Genomic DNA, 16,700 nt, shown 5'->3' with positions numbered 1-16,700 from the left:
AGTGATTGAGAACCCGGTTCTCGCCGCCGCCTCCTCGGACGCCCGCGCCAGCACCGCCTCCTCGGTCGCCTTGATCGGGTCGTCGGACCATTGCTTGCAGGTCAGTACGCCTTCCTTAGCTAGCTTCTTCTCAGTCATAGTAATGGGAATTGGAGGGTAAACCCTAGCTAGCTAGCTAGCTACTCCCTCCGTTCTAAATTACTTGTCTTGGATTTGTCTAGATACAGAAGTATCTAGCACTAAAATGAGTCTAGATACATCTGTATCTAGACAAATCCAAGACAAGTAATTCGGAACGGAGGGAGTACTTAAAAGGGCATCAGATCGAACTAACAACTAACTGATTCCATCGGATCATGCCAAGATATGGTGTTAATTGTGCATGATTCCCATCAAGATGCTTCTTTGTGCATGATTCCCATCGGCCAATCGGTTGCTAGATTGAAATCTTGTCTTGTACCCAGAAATGGCTCGATTCATATGTGATTTCTGCATTGATATCTTGAAGTATTGACGGAGGCACCTCCCTGGGTTCATGCAGCTAAACCTGTTTGACGAAATGTCGGCACCAGCATCTACTCCCTGTGGTTCCAAGAGCGCGCGAGGCACCTACAGTGGCGTCGACAGGCTCAGCAGCCTTCCCAGTGAACTGCTCCACCGCGTCATGTCCTTCCTGCCCATGCCGGAGGCCGTGCGCACAAGTCTGCTCTCGCCGAGCTGGCGCTATCTCTGGGCATCTACGCCATACATCCGCATCGACCACCACGACTTCATGGATGACAACGAAAAGATGGAGAAGTTTGGGGACCGCCTGCTGCTCTTGCGCGACACCACTGCTTCCTTGGATGAAGCCCGGATCATTGACCACACGGTTGCTAGTACCACATGTACTGTGTGGATTCGTCATGTCATCATGCACAAAGTTCGTCACCTCCATGTTTCCGGATTGGGCCATCTGGATAGCTCAGCCATGCCTCCTTCTAACCACCTCAGAACAATCAGGCTCCAATCTGGGAAATGGGCTCTTTAGGCCGCTCAACTACGACTGCCGAGTGCTTCAACTTCTATGGCTGGAGGATTGCGTTTTGGTTGACCTGAAGGAGATCTCATCCAGGTCACTCAAGGTTCTGCATATCATTAACTGCCTTATCACCGGGAGTCTCCTGATTTGTGCTAGCAATCTTACCCATCTCTCTATCCTAGACATGCATAGTCATTCCGGAGCTATATTAGTTAGGGATCTGTCTTCTCTAGTAACAGCCTTTGTTAGTGTAAGGACAATAGAGGGCCATGCTCTACTTGATGGCCTCTCACATGCCACAACCTTGGAGTTGCATGCACCATTACCTGAGGTACGAACTAGTTCTTTTTTCTTTTCACATTCATACACGTTTACATGAATATAATTAGTTAGATTTTCTTATGTAGTTGCTTCTCGGGGTTTAAATCTTAACCTTTTCAGCTTACTTGTTTCCCCTCCAACGAGCTGGTATTACTTTAATAAACTAGCATAGAAAAACCATGAAATGATCAAACTATTCTACTCATTTTGATTTCATCTGGGATGAATATGAAGCTTCTGTTGCAGAGAGGTTTGTGGATATGCCCAATGTTCAGCAACCTGACAAGCCTAGTGCTGGGCCATTGCTGCATGGCTGCTGATTTCGACGCGCTGCTTCGCATTCTCCAGCGCTCGCCCAAGCTGAAGGAGTTGATTTTTAAGCTTGAAAGGGTACTCACTCGAAACCTTCTCTAAATACGAGTTGATCTGCAATAATAGTGGAACCCCTTACTGATCCTTCCACCTTAATGTTGACACTCTACAGGTGCAATGTATAAGGTGCATGCATTCTGAATCTACTTTGCCACCATCAGGAGCAGCGTTGAGCTTGGGCCCCCACCCTTGCATCGAGAGGATCAAGATCTGCTGCTCGAAAGAAGATCCAAATGTCGGCGCGCTGGTGGAGGCATTGCAACCGATTGTCGGTGATGTGAAAATCAGCATCAAGCATCTCTATTAATGAAGACATTGTTTCGTTTTAGGCACCTGCCATCTTAGACCAGTGCTAAGTTAATGCGCTAAGATGAAGTGTTCCTGAGGTAAATGTTCAGTAAACCAGAATAGCCAGTCGACTCTGGCCGGCGGCCGCGGAGGAGGCTGGGTCAAGCTCCCTGCTCCTGTATCTCTCGGAATGGAGTGGGCAATTAATCTGTAATTTAGCTCCCGAGCCCTCACAAATACACTATGTGTTGAACTGGGCTTAAATTCATGCGTAGTTTACCTCTTGAATGTCAATATCTTAGGCCTGAAAAAGTTACATGTTTCCATTTGCCAAGTCTAGCATGATTGCCCCCAGAGATTCAGAACAAGCCGGGCTAATGGATATGTTCCTATGTATGACCCTGATGCTACACAAGACATATTTCTTTCACACTGTAATATCATGCGTGTAATCGGAGGACAATGGCTAATCCAGTTCAGAATGCAATCATCAGATTTAACAACAGGGTGCCACCGTTTTTATTTGTGGAACAAAACAATGTGCAGGTGCCCAACATCATAGTTACTCTTGTATCATACGTACAGTACAATGCAGTCAGAGTAAATCAACGTCATCCTGGAGATTTTTGTGCTGCAGACTGACAACATGTTTTCTCCCACGCGTTATCACACAGTGTTGGGTTGGTATTTCTCTGAATGAAGTATCAGCAGACCAAGTTGAAGGCATCCTCTGCTTATGAAAACACGAGAGGATGCGGCCTGCTTCGAGTTCGAGGCGGCAGGGTCAACAAATGCATACCGATAGACAAGGGCTAGAACACATTGTTCACCAAGAGAGCACATTGCTTTCTCTGGTGTTTCCTACAGTTCAGCACTATTAATTGTTTGCTTCTGCAGAACATACAACAGTGCAAGCGTTAACACTCAGTTTCTTCGAGCACTGACGTCAAACATTTGAGATCTCGAGTATAAAGAAAGCAACACTAACCTTTCTTGATATATATCGATAAGTTTGTTAAAAAAAACATGGAACACTTTTGTTAACGCAAAGTCCATAAGTTATAAATTACAAATAGTAGGTAGAGATCAGCAATGTGATCATTCTGCATCTCGAATCTTGCGCATTTATTTGTATACTCTTCAGATTCTTGGATACAATTAACTCAATAATGCCAGAGCAGCGTTTTACAGACCGGGCTTGAGGGAGCCTGGTGTTTTCAAAATCTGAAAATGCTATTTATAAGTTTCAGAAAAAAATGATTTTTTTTGCATGGACACATACAGATGTTCTTCACTTGTCTGTAAAATACTAAAATTGCACTGAATAATAAGTTGTTTGGTATCCTATGCAAAAAGGACGAAGTCCTGACCCAACAATAACAATAGAAATGCGTATTTTTATACACAAATTTACCTATTTGGTGTACACACATGAAAATATATTTTCATGAAAGTTCATACATACGAGCTATACATGTATTATACTCCATATGTATAAGTGCAATTGTTTCCAGAATTGTTTTTGAAGTAGAAATGGAGTATTGTTTCCTGGTATTTTGCATGTGTCCTTAACTTTTTTTTGAGAGGCTGGAATATGTTCTTTTCCTTTTCTTACCCCAAATTGTTTTTTTTTTGAGGATCCCAAATTGTTTTTAGGTGATACCCCAAATTGTTGTACACGTTTCAGATTAGGCCTGGGGCCCAGCCCAGCAGTAGCCCACCAAGGTCCGAAGGCCGAAGCAAGACGCCCCGAGCGTGCGTCCCCCACTGACCGCCGCGCAGCTGCCCGGCCAGGCCGCCGCGGCGCCGCCCTCCCCCTCCCCCCCCTGCCCGGCCTCCTGCTCGTACCCTCCCCCTCCGACCTGCGGCCCCTGCGTGAGCTGCCTCCGCCGTTCCGCGGAGGAGCGCCGGGTCAAGCTCCTGCTCGCACTGCTCAGCTGCTGCTCTGCTCCTGTTCCTCTCCGAATGGATCGGGTAACCTCTAACTTTAGCTCCTGGGTCCTGAAAAATGTCCGTGTTGAATTGAACTCAAATTGACAGACTGCTTAGCTATACTCTACTCCTAGTTTGTCACTTGAATTTCATGATCTCAAGTCTCAACTAATTTACCGGGCGTAAGCAACACCGAGGAATCTTGTCGAATTGGGCTTAAACTGATGCATAGACTGAGTGCCTGACACTCTTCAATGCTAACATCTGAACTAATTTATGCGCTGCCACTGCCACATATTAGCCCTTCATAAGCCACAAGAAACACTGGTGAATCTTGTCTCCATTTGCCAAACCTTTTGAGGACCAGGCTTTCATGATACTCATGCATTTATAAAGGACTAGACTCGGTGCGTAACCGAGATTAAAAATCCTATTACTCATACTTAAAAGGCCATATGCATCCCTAGTTGGTGCAGAGGCCGGGGAAGTGAAATTCTCCCTCATTTAAAGATTGGCTAGATTGAGTCCCCGCGTAGCCCTCCCCCTAGGGCGACTCGGGCGGAGCCAAGAAACTTAGCCGCCGCCGCCGTCGCGAACTCCCTCCTCCTCTCCCTCCGCCGCCGGGCTAAGCCCGGGGGCCAACGGCGGTGGCGGGGGATCTCCTCTCTCACACGTCTCCGGGTTGGGGCGGGACCCCTAGGCATGTGGCGGCGCGGCCGATCTGGGTTCTGCGGCGCGACGGATGGCTGTGGCAGGTGGCAGACAGCCAGCCCGTCCTCGGACGGCGGCGGCTAGGCACGACTGGCGGCGCAACCACGGACGGCGGCGTGGGCTGCGGGCGCAGCGGACGGCCTTTTCGGGCGGTGGCGGCCAGCTAGGCTGCGGTGTCGTGCATACTGCCTTTAGATCGGCGGCGGCGGCGGCGGCGTGGAGGGCATGGTGGTCTCGTCAGCGGCACCTCCGGTCAGATCTGTTCTGACCGATGCGACCGGCGGTGGTGGTCATCTCTTCCATCAGAGGTGGTCGGGTTGAGGCTGGGTGTTCGGATCCCTGGATCCGTGATCCAGTACTGGCTGCGAGTCGGGGAGACATAGTTGCCGGTGAAAACCGAGCCGATGGCGGCGTTCTACGTCGTTACCTTGATGAAGGCATCGTTGTGTGACTTATGTCGACCCGCTCGTACTGCTCTGGGGAAACCCTAGGATCTGGTCTTCCAGATTGGATGATGGCGGCACTACGGTGGCGTTTCTCGTTTATGGAGCAATGCTGGTGGTCAGAGGCGGCTTTGTCTTGCACGGAGCTTCGGTGGAGATGTCAAGTCATGCCTGGTCGACAGGTGCTACGCTTTGTCATGCCTGGTCGTCAGGTGCTACGCACCACAGATCTTCTAGAGACTTCAAGTTGTGTCGACTGGTGGTACTTGGCGTCATTGGTGCTGAGGTGTACCGGCGGCGGCCGCGACGTGCTTAGCAGTTCGCGCGCAGGGTGGAGGTGCCTTTGGGCGCCGTGGTGGCCTTGACAGCAGTTAGACCGGGCAAGGATGATGCGTCAGTACAGCTCTGAAGATGGAGCAGTGGCAGTTACGGCAGCGGCCTCTGAGAGCGCGCCGGATCGGTGTGTTCCCCATACCCGGCATGTGGCTTGGTTGGGGCCTCAGGTCTTAGATTTTAGCCTTGGCTGCGAGGTCTGTTTGGTATTAGGCCCAGACTATCAGCATCCCTTCATCAAATGGATAGGAGTAGCGACAGATGTTGCCTAGACGGTGACTTCAGACTTACTGTTGTATTCCTTTGTAAGGTCTTTTGAGAATAATTAATAAAGTGGCTGCATGCATCACCCAGATACAGAGGCCGGGGGTCTTCCTCCTTTTCTAAAAAAAATTGCCAAATCTTTTGCCTGCAACGGCAGCATGTTTCCATTTGCCAAATCTACCATCATTGCCCTTAGAAATTCAAACATTCCAGGCTAATGAATATATTCCTGTGCTATGCTAGACAAAACAGATTTCTCACAGAGCAATTCACACTGTAATATCACGAGTGTAATCAGAGGACAACTGCCAATGACAATTAGGATGGCAATCATCAGATTTAACGACAGAATGCCACCATTTTAACTTTAGGAACAGTGAGCTGCAGGTCTCTGAACATAGTTACTCTTGTATGGTAAAACACATTCAGAATAAACCAGACAACGTCATCCTTATGCTGCAGCCTGAGAACATGTTTTCTCAGTCCACACTTCATCACACAGCGGATTGGTATTACTCTTGATGAAGTATCAGCAGTACAACAAAAATTCGAAGAAGCCCAACATAAAGGCCTCTCAGGAAGATATCTTCCAGTCCACCTGAGAAAACTAAGCATAGACTACAACTCACTTGTAGCATACAAACGAACAAAACAAAAGTGTCCTATTCCTTGACACCCAACGCTGAATATTCTCGTTTGATTGTGGAGACTTCTGCATAAATGTCTGGCACTGTCGGTCGATCTTTGGTGTCTCCGTGGAGCATGAGAGACCAAGCTGAACAAGCTGCATAATGCAGTTCAGAATCCCCACCATCGCATGGTTTCCATCGTCCATGCCTTCGTCTCCAAAACTCGGTATGATGATATTATGATCAAGTATATCACAGATCTTTTCAGGGAATGCATTTCCCACAAATTTCTGAAGGCTCAGGCCATTCTTGAACAACACATCTGTTGGGCGTTTCCCCGTGAGCATTTCTAGGATGATAATTCCATAGCCATAGACATCGCCGCTGTTGAGATCTTGTTCCCAATGATAATTCTAGGGGCGCGACTGTTAGCTAAATATCCAATGCTATTGTTACTCTGAATCTGCCAATAGATGTGAAGGTCGACGTCTGCAGCTACAATGTGGTGTTTCTACAGCTGGTGGCTGGGAGTTTTACAAGGGATGGCAAATTTATCAAACTGAAACATCTTGTCCACAATATAAAGGAAACCTTACTTACCGGGGATGCAGACCACATGGAATTTGTGGCTGCATTAAGCAAAAAAGCAGAGCATGCCTTTCCGAAAAAACAAAGCACATGTTGCCCTGCATATTCTGTGAGACATCTGCAGAAGAGGACACCGAGTGTAATCAGAGGACAATAGATTTAACAACAGGGTGCCACCATTTTAATTTTAGGAACAATGAGCAGGTGTCTGTACATAGTTACCATAAACGCTCTTATATTTGTTAACAGAGAGAGTACAACACATTCAGAATAAATCTGACAAAGTCACTACAACTACCAAAAGCACCCTTGACATTCTTATCCCGCAGACTGAGAACTTGATATTTTTCGTGACGTAATATCAGTAGTGCAACAAAATGTAAGGGTGCGTTTGGGAGTAAAGTATTTTTGGAGTTTTTTTAGAAATACTGTGGTTTCTGAAAAAACCTTGGTATTAAATACTTTGAAGTGTTTGGCTCAAAAAATTACTGTAGTTTAATATACTGTGGTATCTTTGATACTGTAGTTTTTCTGCAGTATTTAAAAAAGAGGCCCTGGCTTTTGACACCGCCATCTACATACTGATCAGAAAATCAGTCGCCGCGGCCGCCGACTCATCTATATGTTATATATTTTATAATGAAATTCACTGGTTGCCGAATACTTTCTGCACGTCTCGAACAAAGCTAGCACACGACTCGTGCATGGCCATGTAGCTGCAGGTGATTAATCCGGTCGTACACTAGCACACGACTGATTAATCCGGTGGTGTTGCTTTTTAGGTGTTGATGAGTTAGCACGTGCTATTTGGCCATGTAGTTATCAACAGAACTGTAGCAAAATAACATCAGCCAAACGCTTCGGTGGACTTGACAAAACTGAGAAAAACTATGGTTTTTAAAAGCCAGAGTAATTGTTCCCCACACATAAGAAAACTGTGGTTTTAGGATACTTTGGTTTTTCAAAAACTGTGCTGTCAAACTAAGCTTAAATGGTATGCGCGTCCACTAGCAACATAGAGGCGAACAGTTCAAAAAATGTAACACGTGGTGCCTAGTTACTGACAAAAAGTGACTCCTGCAATTAGGCTTTACGATTTAGTGACTTCCTCAAGCAAACACAACCATTTCTGCTTTGGAGCAGCCCAAAACTCATTTTGACTAAGGCCTGCTTGGATTGAGGAGTTCTTTTTGTTTGGTCGACAATGCTTAGCTCAGTTGACACAAAAATTACACTCAATCAAAACAGAGCCAGACATGAAATTCATCTCGACGAACATATCCTCATATGCGAGGAAGAACAGTGCATATATCACACACACGGACAAACAAAATAACAAAGACTTATTTGTTTGCAGGTCAAGGACAACACCATGACATACAGACTCACATTCACTAACACAACAATATCTTCCAGAGTATCAAGGAGCAGAACCTATCTAGTGCACATGCACTCAGAAGAAATAAGTAAGCAGACAACCACTGACAGCACCAACGAACTTTTTGACAGAATACAAATGAATTGTCGATCGGCCAGACCAATCGACTAACACCGTAGCACCTAAAAATCAGAGCTTAAAGGGGACGAACCCACCCACAGCGACGATGACGAGGAGCAACACGTAGGCGGAGGGCAGGAGGCCCCTGGCGAAGGCGAGGATGCGGCACCCGTCGCTGCAGCGCAACAGGCAGAAGGCGGTGGAAATGGGGGTCGATTGAGAGTTTACAAAAGGAGCGCCTGACAAGGATATGGGGGCCGGGGGTGCTGCTACTTATATTGTACGCAGATGGGAGGAGAGGCAAGTGTGCGACTTCTTTCCGATGTTGTGAGCAATCGACGGAGTCAGACCGCAGCGATCACATACGGCAGATGACACTACTAGTACGTGGGGACGGACGACGGACACAAACGGCAGCGACGGCTGTAGCGTGCGGGGATCATTTGTGCACGCGCGTTCAAGCGGCCCAACACACCTCCTCCTTCCTGCTTTGCTTAATAAAAATATTACGGTGGTCACACAGTTTCGGCAGGGGCGTTTCGTTTGGTTCCATCGATCCTGCCAAGCTGGTGGGTGGAGTCGGCTAGAATTGTTTGTTTTTTTCTCCTAGAAAAAGTGGGTATGCGTCGAACGGGTAACGGGGCTTGTGCGGCAGAGGAGGAACCGTGGGAAAGCATCGGCTCACTCGGCGGTGGCATTAGTTTAGTCGAATAGAAAAAAAATATGTTTTTAACAAACTATTAGATGCAGAAACTTATACATAATTCACTCATATGAACACACACCATGTCCCTATAAGCACATTCTAGAGACTGAGCCGAGACATCAACTTCAAATTGACAAAGTCATCACATGCCCCTTCACACTCCACGGGAACGCTAAACGTACATCTCCAAAATGCCTGAAATACATCCAAAAAATGCGAGCACCAATGCCAATTATAGGACTTAAAACCCTGGTGGGCTGGTTCTACCACAAAGAACCTAACCATCTGACCTAGGCTCTGTTTTTAGAATAACAGGGAGACCCCTCCCCGGCTCCATTGCCAGAATGAAACCACATAGCCATACATAAACTGGACGGGGGTTCTCTAGATGCTAAGGGTTATTGGTGCTAATATAACAGTAAACTAGAGAAAAACACAAGGGAGAGGGGGGATACATAAAAAAGCAAGGCACAACTTTGGGTTTTTTCTCATCCCAAAGCGTACATGTTTCGGGTCGGCCCAGCAGCAGCAGGTCCCAAAGGCCGAAGCCAGACAGGCTCCTTCCTGTGCAGCCCCGAGCATGTGCTGTGTGCGTCCCCCTCGACCGCCGCAGCCGGCCTCCGTCCCCTGCCTGAGCTAAATCCGATTCTGCACCCGCTACAATACAATCCCCAATCGGCCGCATAGCCCCCTCTCCGCTGGGCCGGCCCATCTAGCTTTCTTCTGTGTTTTTTTCAAACCACAAAAAAAGGAGTGCTGGTGCTACGACTCGAACCTGGGAGGTCCAACTTATTGTTAGCTGCAGTAAACACCCCGCCACCCCCAACTGGACGTTCTAACTTCCATCTTTTTGCATATTTTTCTTCGTTTCTTTTTTCTTCTGTTTTCGTTTTTATTTTTTTTCTTTTCTTCTTTTTTTTATTTTCTTCTTTCAGGTTCGATGAACTTTTTTCAAATTCGTGAAACTTTTTTCTTAATTGATATTTTTTTCAAATTCAATGATCTTTTTTCCTTAAAAATTGATGAATTTTTTTTTCAAATTTTATGAACTTTTTTTAAATTTGATGAACTTTTTTCAAAATCGGTGAACTTATTTCAAAATCGATGAACTTTTTATTCAAAATCGATAAATTTTTTTCCAAATTTCGTGAACTTTTTTCCAGCATTTGATGAGCTTTTTCAAAATCCATGAAATATTTTTATGAACTTTTTTCATGAATTTATGAGTTTTTTGTGAACCTTTACGTAAAAGTCAACAGTCAACAACCTGAGCAGTGGGTCCATGCTGGTGGTGAAAGGCCAAGCGGTCGTGGGGATCGAGCGATCGAGGCAATCGAAAGAATGCTCGTGTAGGGCCAGCCCACAAGGGGTGTGCGTGAGCGCTGCTACCCTTTACTGGCGCAGAGGGCGCCGAAGAGGTGGTCTCCCTGCCTGAGCTGCCTGGCCGCGCCGCGCAGGGACGCCGAGTCGAGCTCACTGCTTACCTGCTCATCTGCTTCGGTGCTCCTGTTCCTCTCGGAACGGACTTGGTAACTTCTAATCTATCTAGCTCAAAACAATGCATGTGCTCGACTGAACCTGAACCTGAACCGATGCATTTTGTTATCAGTCCATTCCCATTTCATGCTATACTACTACTAGTAACAGAAGATGACAGAGATGCTTCTCGTGGACAAATGAACCAAACCCATTGAAGAATACTTGGCTATGTTCTGCAGCATAGACATAGTGCCTGGCTCTGAGTATGACTGCAGCTATGACACTGCCATATCCCCCCGCAAACTGATCAAATGTAATGCCTGAAACAGGCCGTGCATTTTTCCACTTGCCAAATCTACCGTCATTGCCCTCGGAAATTCAGGACATGCCAGACTACTCAATGTATTCCTAATCCCTGGTGCTAGACAAAACAAATTTCTCACGGACCAATCCACACTGTAATATCTACTGTAACAGAGAGTCCCGGAAAATTTTGAACTGTACTCATGGGAGAAGGAAAGGCGGAGAGTATATATATACACACCGGGTGAGACAATTCCTAATGTCAGTTTAGAATGTATCGTCAGATTTACAGACAGGGGGGTGCCGACTATTTTAACTTGAGGAACAGTGAGCAGCAGGTGTTCAACATAATATAACACATTCAGAGTAAGTCGGACGACGTCATCCTTGACATCCTTCTGCTGCACACTTTCTCACACGGTGGACTGGTATTTCTCTTCATGGAATATTAGCAGTACAACAAAATTTTGTAGAACCCCAACACAAGCATAGACTGCAACTCACTCGTAACATACAGGCGAACAAAAACAGTGTCTCCTATTCCTTGATTCTCGTTTGGTTGCAGAGACTCTGTGTAGACGTCTGGCATTGTCGGTCGATCTTTTGGTGTCTCTGTGGAGCATGAGAGACCAAGCTGAACAAGCTGCATAATGCAGCTCAGCATCCCCACCATTGTGGTTTCCATGGTCCACGCCTTCGTCTCCAGAGCTCGGGATTATGATGTTAGGATCAAGTATATCACGGATCTTTTCGGGGAATGAATTCCCCACAAATTTCTGAAGGGTCAGGCCATTCTTGAACAACACATCTGTTGGGCGTTTCCCCGTGAGCATTTCTAGGATGATAATTCCATAGCTATAGACATCGCCTGCTGTTGAGATCTGCTGTTGAGATCTTGTTCCCGATGCCATACTCTGCATTGTTTAACATTGAGTTATCTTACAACATTGATTACTGAAAACCATGCAAGTTTCCTTTTAAAGAATGGAAAAGTAAAACTTGAATGATACTAGGGAGTGAGGAAAGCTAATAATAATATAGTGAATGTTTACCTGGTGCAATGTTTCCAACTGATCCTCTTGGTCCTTGTAAGCTCGTGGAAGTAATAGTACTTGAAAGAGTTATGACTTTGAAGGAACTTAGCTAACCCAAAGTCACTGAGACGGGCACCCATGTCATCATCTAGAAGCACATTGCTAGGCTTCAAATCATAATGGATTACAGGGGGCCACACAGCTGTTATGCAAATATCCAATGCAGCAGCTATGTCCTGCTATTGTTACTCTAAATCTGGACATAAATCGACGTCTACAGCTATTATATGGTGCTTCTAAAGCTGGTGGCTGGGAGTTGTACAAGGGATGACAAAGTTATCAAACTGAAACATTTTTGTCCAGGATGTAAAGAACCTTAGCTACTGGAGATGCTAGGAGTATAATGGATGCTAAGCTTCTTGGACAGTTCCATACCAAGCAGGTGATAATCATGATGACGAATGCTGTATCGGACTTAACCCTCTGTTGGCCTTTAACTTGATAAACCAATTCATGCTTTTAGGTTCTTTTCCACATCGACCATGTTCCATCATTTTCAGAATTCTTTCAGTCAACACCTTACTAATAGTCTATCATAGTTTCTCAAACGATATGTCCAGTTTTTATTCCAAAAAAGAGAGAAAGAAAATTGCCTTCGACAAAGGAAAGCAGAAAGCAACAGAGTGCCTGACTCTGACTGCACTCCACTCCTAGTTTATCTCCTGAATGCGAAGTTCTGAACTAATTTACCTAATGCAGCTTCGACACATTGACACTGCCACATACTCCCTCCGTTCGGAATTACTTGTCGCAGAAATGGATGTATCTAGACGTATTTTAGTTCTAGATACATTCTTTCCGAGACAAGTAATTCCGAACGGAGGGAGTACCTGTTAAGCCACAAGCAACACCAATGTATCATGCCTTCAACCTGATAAAATCTTATGCCTGTAACAGCTACATGTTCCATTGCCCTCAGAAATTCAGAACGTGCCAGATTAATGAATATATTGCTATACCTGATGCTAGACAGAACTGATCTCTCACAAAACAATTCACACTGCATGTAGGATAGCAAAAATGCTTAAACATTCAACCGTAATATTTGGAGAAGGAAAGGCAGAGAACATATATACATACCGATAGTGATGTCGCACGTCGCAACTGCCCGCCAAAGAACTCACTGTCAATGTACAACTTCAGGAAGGCGGGCCAGCTGGAGTACATCTTGAGCCCCTGGTGGAGCGCCTCGTTGACGAGCATCTCATCCAGCGACCACAGGATCTGCACAGTGCTGTGGGAGAAGCCGCACCATGGGAAACCGATCAGACACGTTGAGCGCTGCTTCAGCAAAACGTCAATGCAGACCACATGGAAATTGTGCCGTAAGAAAGAATGCAGAGCACAATATTCTGAAAAAAGAATGCAGAGCGCTCCTTGCTCTCCGTACTCCATGAGACACCTGCAGATGAGGACACCGGCAAATTAGAATATATCGTTTGTGTAATTAGAGGACAACTGCTAATGCCAATTCAGAATCATTCTCAATAAAAAAAATGACAATTCAGAATGTATCATCAGATGTAACAACAGGGTGCCACTGTTCTAACTTTAGGAACAACTAGCAGCAGGTGTCCAACATACTTACTCTTGTATAATATAAAAAAATCAGAATAAATCATACAATGTCACCGCAAGTCTACAATTACCAAAAAGATCATTGACATCCTTATGCCGCAGACTGAGAACACTTTTTCTTCCGCAGTTTAGCACTCAGTGGATTTGCATTTTTCTTGATGAAGTATCAGCAGTTCAACAAAATGTAAAGCGCACGCATACCCTGTAACTTGATAGAGGAATGCAGTTCACTTAGAATGTAACATGTGCTGTTTAGTGACAAAAGGCGACCCCTGCAATTTGGGTACCATTCAGTGTCTTGCCGGACAAACAAATTTATTCCTCCTTACACGTCATCCTCAGTGACCACTATTTTTCCTTGGAGTGGCCTAAAACTGATTCTGCAATTTCAAGAGAGCCAGTAAGATCTGGTGCCACTAGAATATGGGACATTAGTAACTATACTATTTTCTTCTAATAAAAGCACATGATGAATCTGATAACTGGTCATTTATTTCCGTACATACTCCATCCGTCCGGAATTATTTGTCATCAAAATGAATGAAATTGGATGTATCTAGAACTAAAATACATCTAGATACATCCATTTTAATGACAAGTATTTCCGGACGGAGGGAGTATATATTTAAAGAAGCAAGGTATCACGGAATTGTGAAAAATCTGGCCACATCCTATATAAAGACTGATCAGTAACAAACCTTGAGCTGCAGAGATAACAAATTAATGCCAAGGACATCATAACCGCTGGCTTCATTTCCTTGAAGTAGAAATGCTACAAGACTAACTTCCAAGAACAGCATTCCTGAATCAGTAAACATTGAAAGAACATCAATTTCAGGAAAATGATCTATCAATAAATTCCATTCAAGCAATAAATTAACTGTCATACAGGGGTAAGAGATACAGAAAATATACTACAGTGTAACACATGAGCTACATTACTGATGACAGTGTAGGTTAAAATTCACATGCATAAGAGCAGGGGTTGCTCGTTCAGTTGTCTTGTCCCTTAGATCGATAGCATTACTCAACACATACACATGAGATTTGGATCTAATTACTAGGCCAATTAGTGTGTACTCAAACAATCTGAATCCAATACCAGGCTATTGTGTCGTTGTTCACAGTTCTGCTAATAACTAGAGTAATTACCAGCTTCAATCAAAGCTCGACACACACATTCAGTTGGAAAACTGAAACACCAAAAGGCAAAACGTATGCACTCAAAACGAAGCTATCTGATGACAAGTCAACCTAACTTGTGTCCATTTATTCTACTTCCCATTCAAACATTAACAAGCATACAAAGGTTGCACTGTTTATTAAGACTTGAGGCCTGCTTGGATTGGGGAATTTTGTGTGTGTGCTCCACAGTAGTTAGCTCAGTTCACACAAAAATTACACTCAATCCAAGCAGAGCCAGACATGAAATTTATCTCGACGAACGGATCCTCGTATGCCAGGAAGAAGAGTGCATACATGGAACGCATGGACAAACAACATGACAATAACTTATTGACCCAGAAACAAGAAACATATTCACAATACATTGGCAGATCACCGTGACATACAGACTCGCATTCACTAGCACAACATATCTTCCAGAGTATCAAGAAACAGAACCTATCTACTGAAGATGTACCCAAAAATAACTAAGCAGATAACGACTGACAGCACCAAAATTTCTGGACAGAATACAAATGAACCAGACCAATCGACTATCCCTGCAGTAGGTAATATCAAAGCTTAAATGGGATGAACCCACCCACCGAGATGACAAGGAGGAGGAGCACGTAAGCGCAGGGAAGGAGGTACCAGGCAAAGACGCAGAGACGGCCATCACGGCTGTGGCCGGGCAGGCAGAAGGCAGTGGCGAGCTCCACCGGCACTGCGACAAAGAGAACAAAGGCAAGGATGGCATAGTATGCTGCCTTGTAGTGGGCGAAGACAGGTCCGGCGGCCGGCAGGTGGAGCACGGTGGTGAGGGCCAGGACAAGGGTGAGGGAGCTCAGCCCCCACAGCGCGCGCCCCAGCTGTGGTACCGCCGGTGGCGAAGCAGAGGGTAGCATGGAGTGCAGTATGTTGATTATGGTGGATTGATCGATCTCCATGGTGGGTTGACCCATCTCCAGGTCGGTCATAGCGTTGTCCCCGATGCCGTTGCCTTGGTGTTGGGGCAACACGGTCTCCATGGTGGTGTGGAGCGATCTTGATTCTGATTGAGTCGCCGTGTGTGGGGAGGGAGATCTGAGGCAGGAAGAGAGAGTAGGGGATCTCCATGTCAGCAGCAGCTTAACAGAACACACATTTGATAAGTCTTGTGTGTACTTAAAATAGATACAGAGACAATGATACATAGTGCTAGAATTGAAGTCCAGTCTAACTCTCCTGGGCTAATTTGCGCTCTAATCTCGAAATTAACAAGGCAGGCTCTTTCTACTGCAGTACGTTTTTACAGATCTAAGAGGTGTATGCGACTGCGACGGAAAGAAATGATCCGGACACAACATGCCAACATATATACTGCCACATAAGACAAACTACACAGATCCGGTCCATTATGCCTATTTTCCCCCTATTCCATCTAGTAACAAACCTGACAGCACCGCAGTGAAGAGAGAGGTAGCGGCGGCAACTGTGGGCGGGCGGAAAATGGGGGCGATTGAGAGCCGAGAGGAGCGCTTGAGGGTGGATATGGATATCGGGGCCTGAAAGCGTTATATATAGGTACGCATCCAGACTCGTGCGTCTCGCTTCCCCAATCCCCATTGAAACTGGAGGCGGAATACAAGGTGACGTCGAGGTTGTCAAGGTGACGTCCTATCAGGGTGTCAAGGTGACGTCGAGGTTGTCAAGGTGACGTCGTAGCAGAGTGTCATTGTCACGCTGCTATTTTATTCTTATGCTTCCCCTTTGAAATTCCGGGCGGTAGGTTGACGCGCTTCCCGGTGCTTGCACGAAAGGGCGCTGATAGGTGCCGGTGCGCCGGCCGAGACGTTTCGGCCGGTCCAGCGCCAGCCGTTCGATCTGACTAACACGGAGGCTGCGTAACCGCTCGATCTGGACTGGGTCATCGTCTTCCTCGCCCCTTGCGAATCCCCCACTCCTCCTCCCCCGCCCGACTCACTACCCACCCCCCC

General features: G+C 45.9%; 1 protein-coding gene and 1 pseudogene across 3 annotated transcripts; one reads left to right on the top strand and one right to left on the bottom strand.

Annotated features, from left to right (window-relative positions):
• Window positions 1–559: 559 nt before the first annotated feature.
• LOC119306819 lies at window positions 560–2,328 on the top strand (annotated as a pseudogene).
• A 10,460-nt stretch (window positions 2,329–12,788) lies between these two features.
• LOC119306818 lies at window positions 12,789–15,801 on the bottom strand. 3 transcript variants are annotated; one of them, XR_005149052.1, is made up of 4 exons: window positions 15,330–15,801; window positions 14,259–14,362; window positions 13,762–13,940; window positions 12,789–13,384 (listed from the first exon to the last, which is right to left on the bottom strand). XR_005149052.1 is itself a non-coding variant. In XM_037582936.1 (3 exons), the coding sequence occupies exons 1-2, from the start codon at window positions 15,750–15,752 to the stop codon at window positions 14,333–14,335; spliced, it is 453 nt and encodes a 150-aa protein (XP_037438833.1). In that variant the 5' UTR covers window positions 15,753–15,801; the 3' UTR covers window positions 12,789–13,940; window positions 14,259–14,332. The 3 variants fall into 3 exon arrangements, 2 of the variants coding, with proteins under 2 accessions (XP_037438833.1, XP_037438834.1); XM_037582936.1 differs by having other exon boundaries at window positions 12,789–13,940; XM_037582937.1 differs by having other exon boundaries at window positions 12,789–13,940; window positions 15,376–15,801.
• Window positions 15,802–16,700: the final 899 nt, after the last annotated feature.

Source organism: Triticum dicoccoides, chromosome 5B (genome assembly GCF_002162155.2).
Source record: "Triticum dicoccoides isolate Atlit2015 ecotype Zavitan chromosome 5B, WEW_v2.0, whole genome shotgun sequence".
Lineage (NCBI taxonomy): Eukaryota > Viridiplantae > Streptophyta > Magnoliopsida > Poales > Poaceae > Triticum > Triticum dicoccoides.
Note: the sequence above shows the minus strand (reverse complement) of the source record. Positions and strands in the feature narration are given on the sequence as shown.

Coding starts and splice junctions, on each gene's coding strand:
- LOC119306818 (XM_037582936.1), bottom strand. CDS start 15,752: ATGGAGACCGTGTTGCCCCAACACCAAGGCAACGGCATCGGGGACAAC. Junction 14,363..15,329: donor TCCTCCTCCTTGTCATCTCG/GTGGGTGGGTTC, acceptor TTACTGATTCAG/GAATGCTGTTCTTGGAAGTT.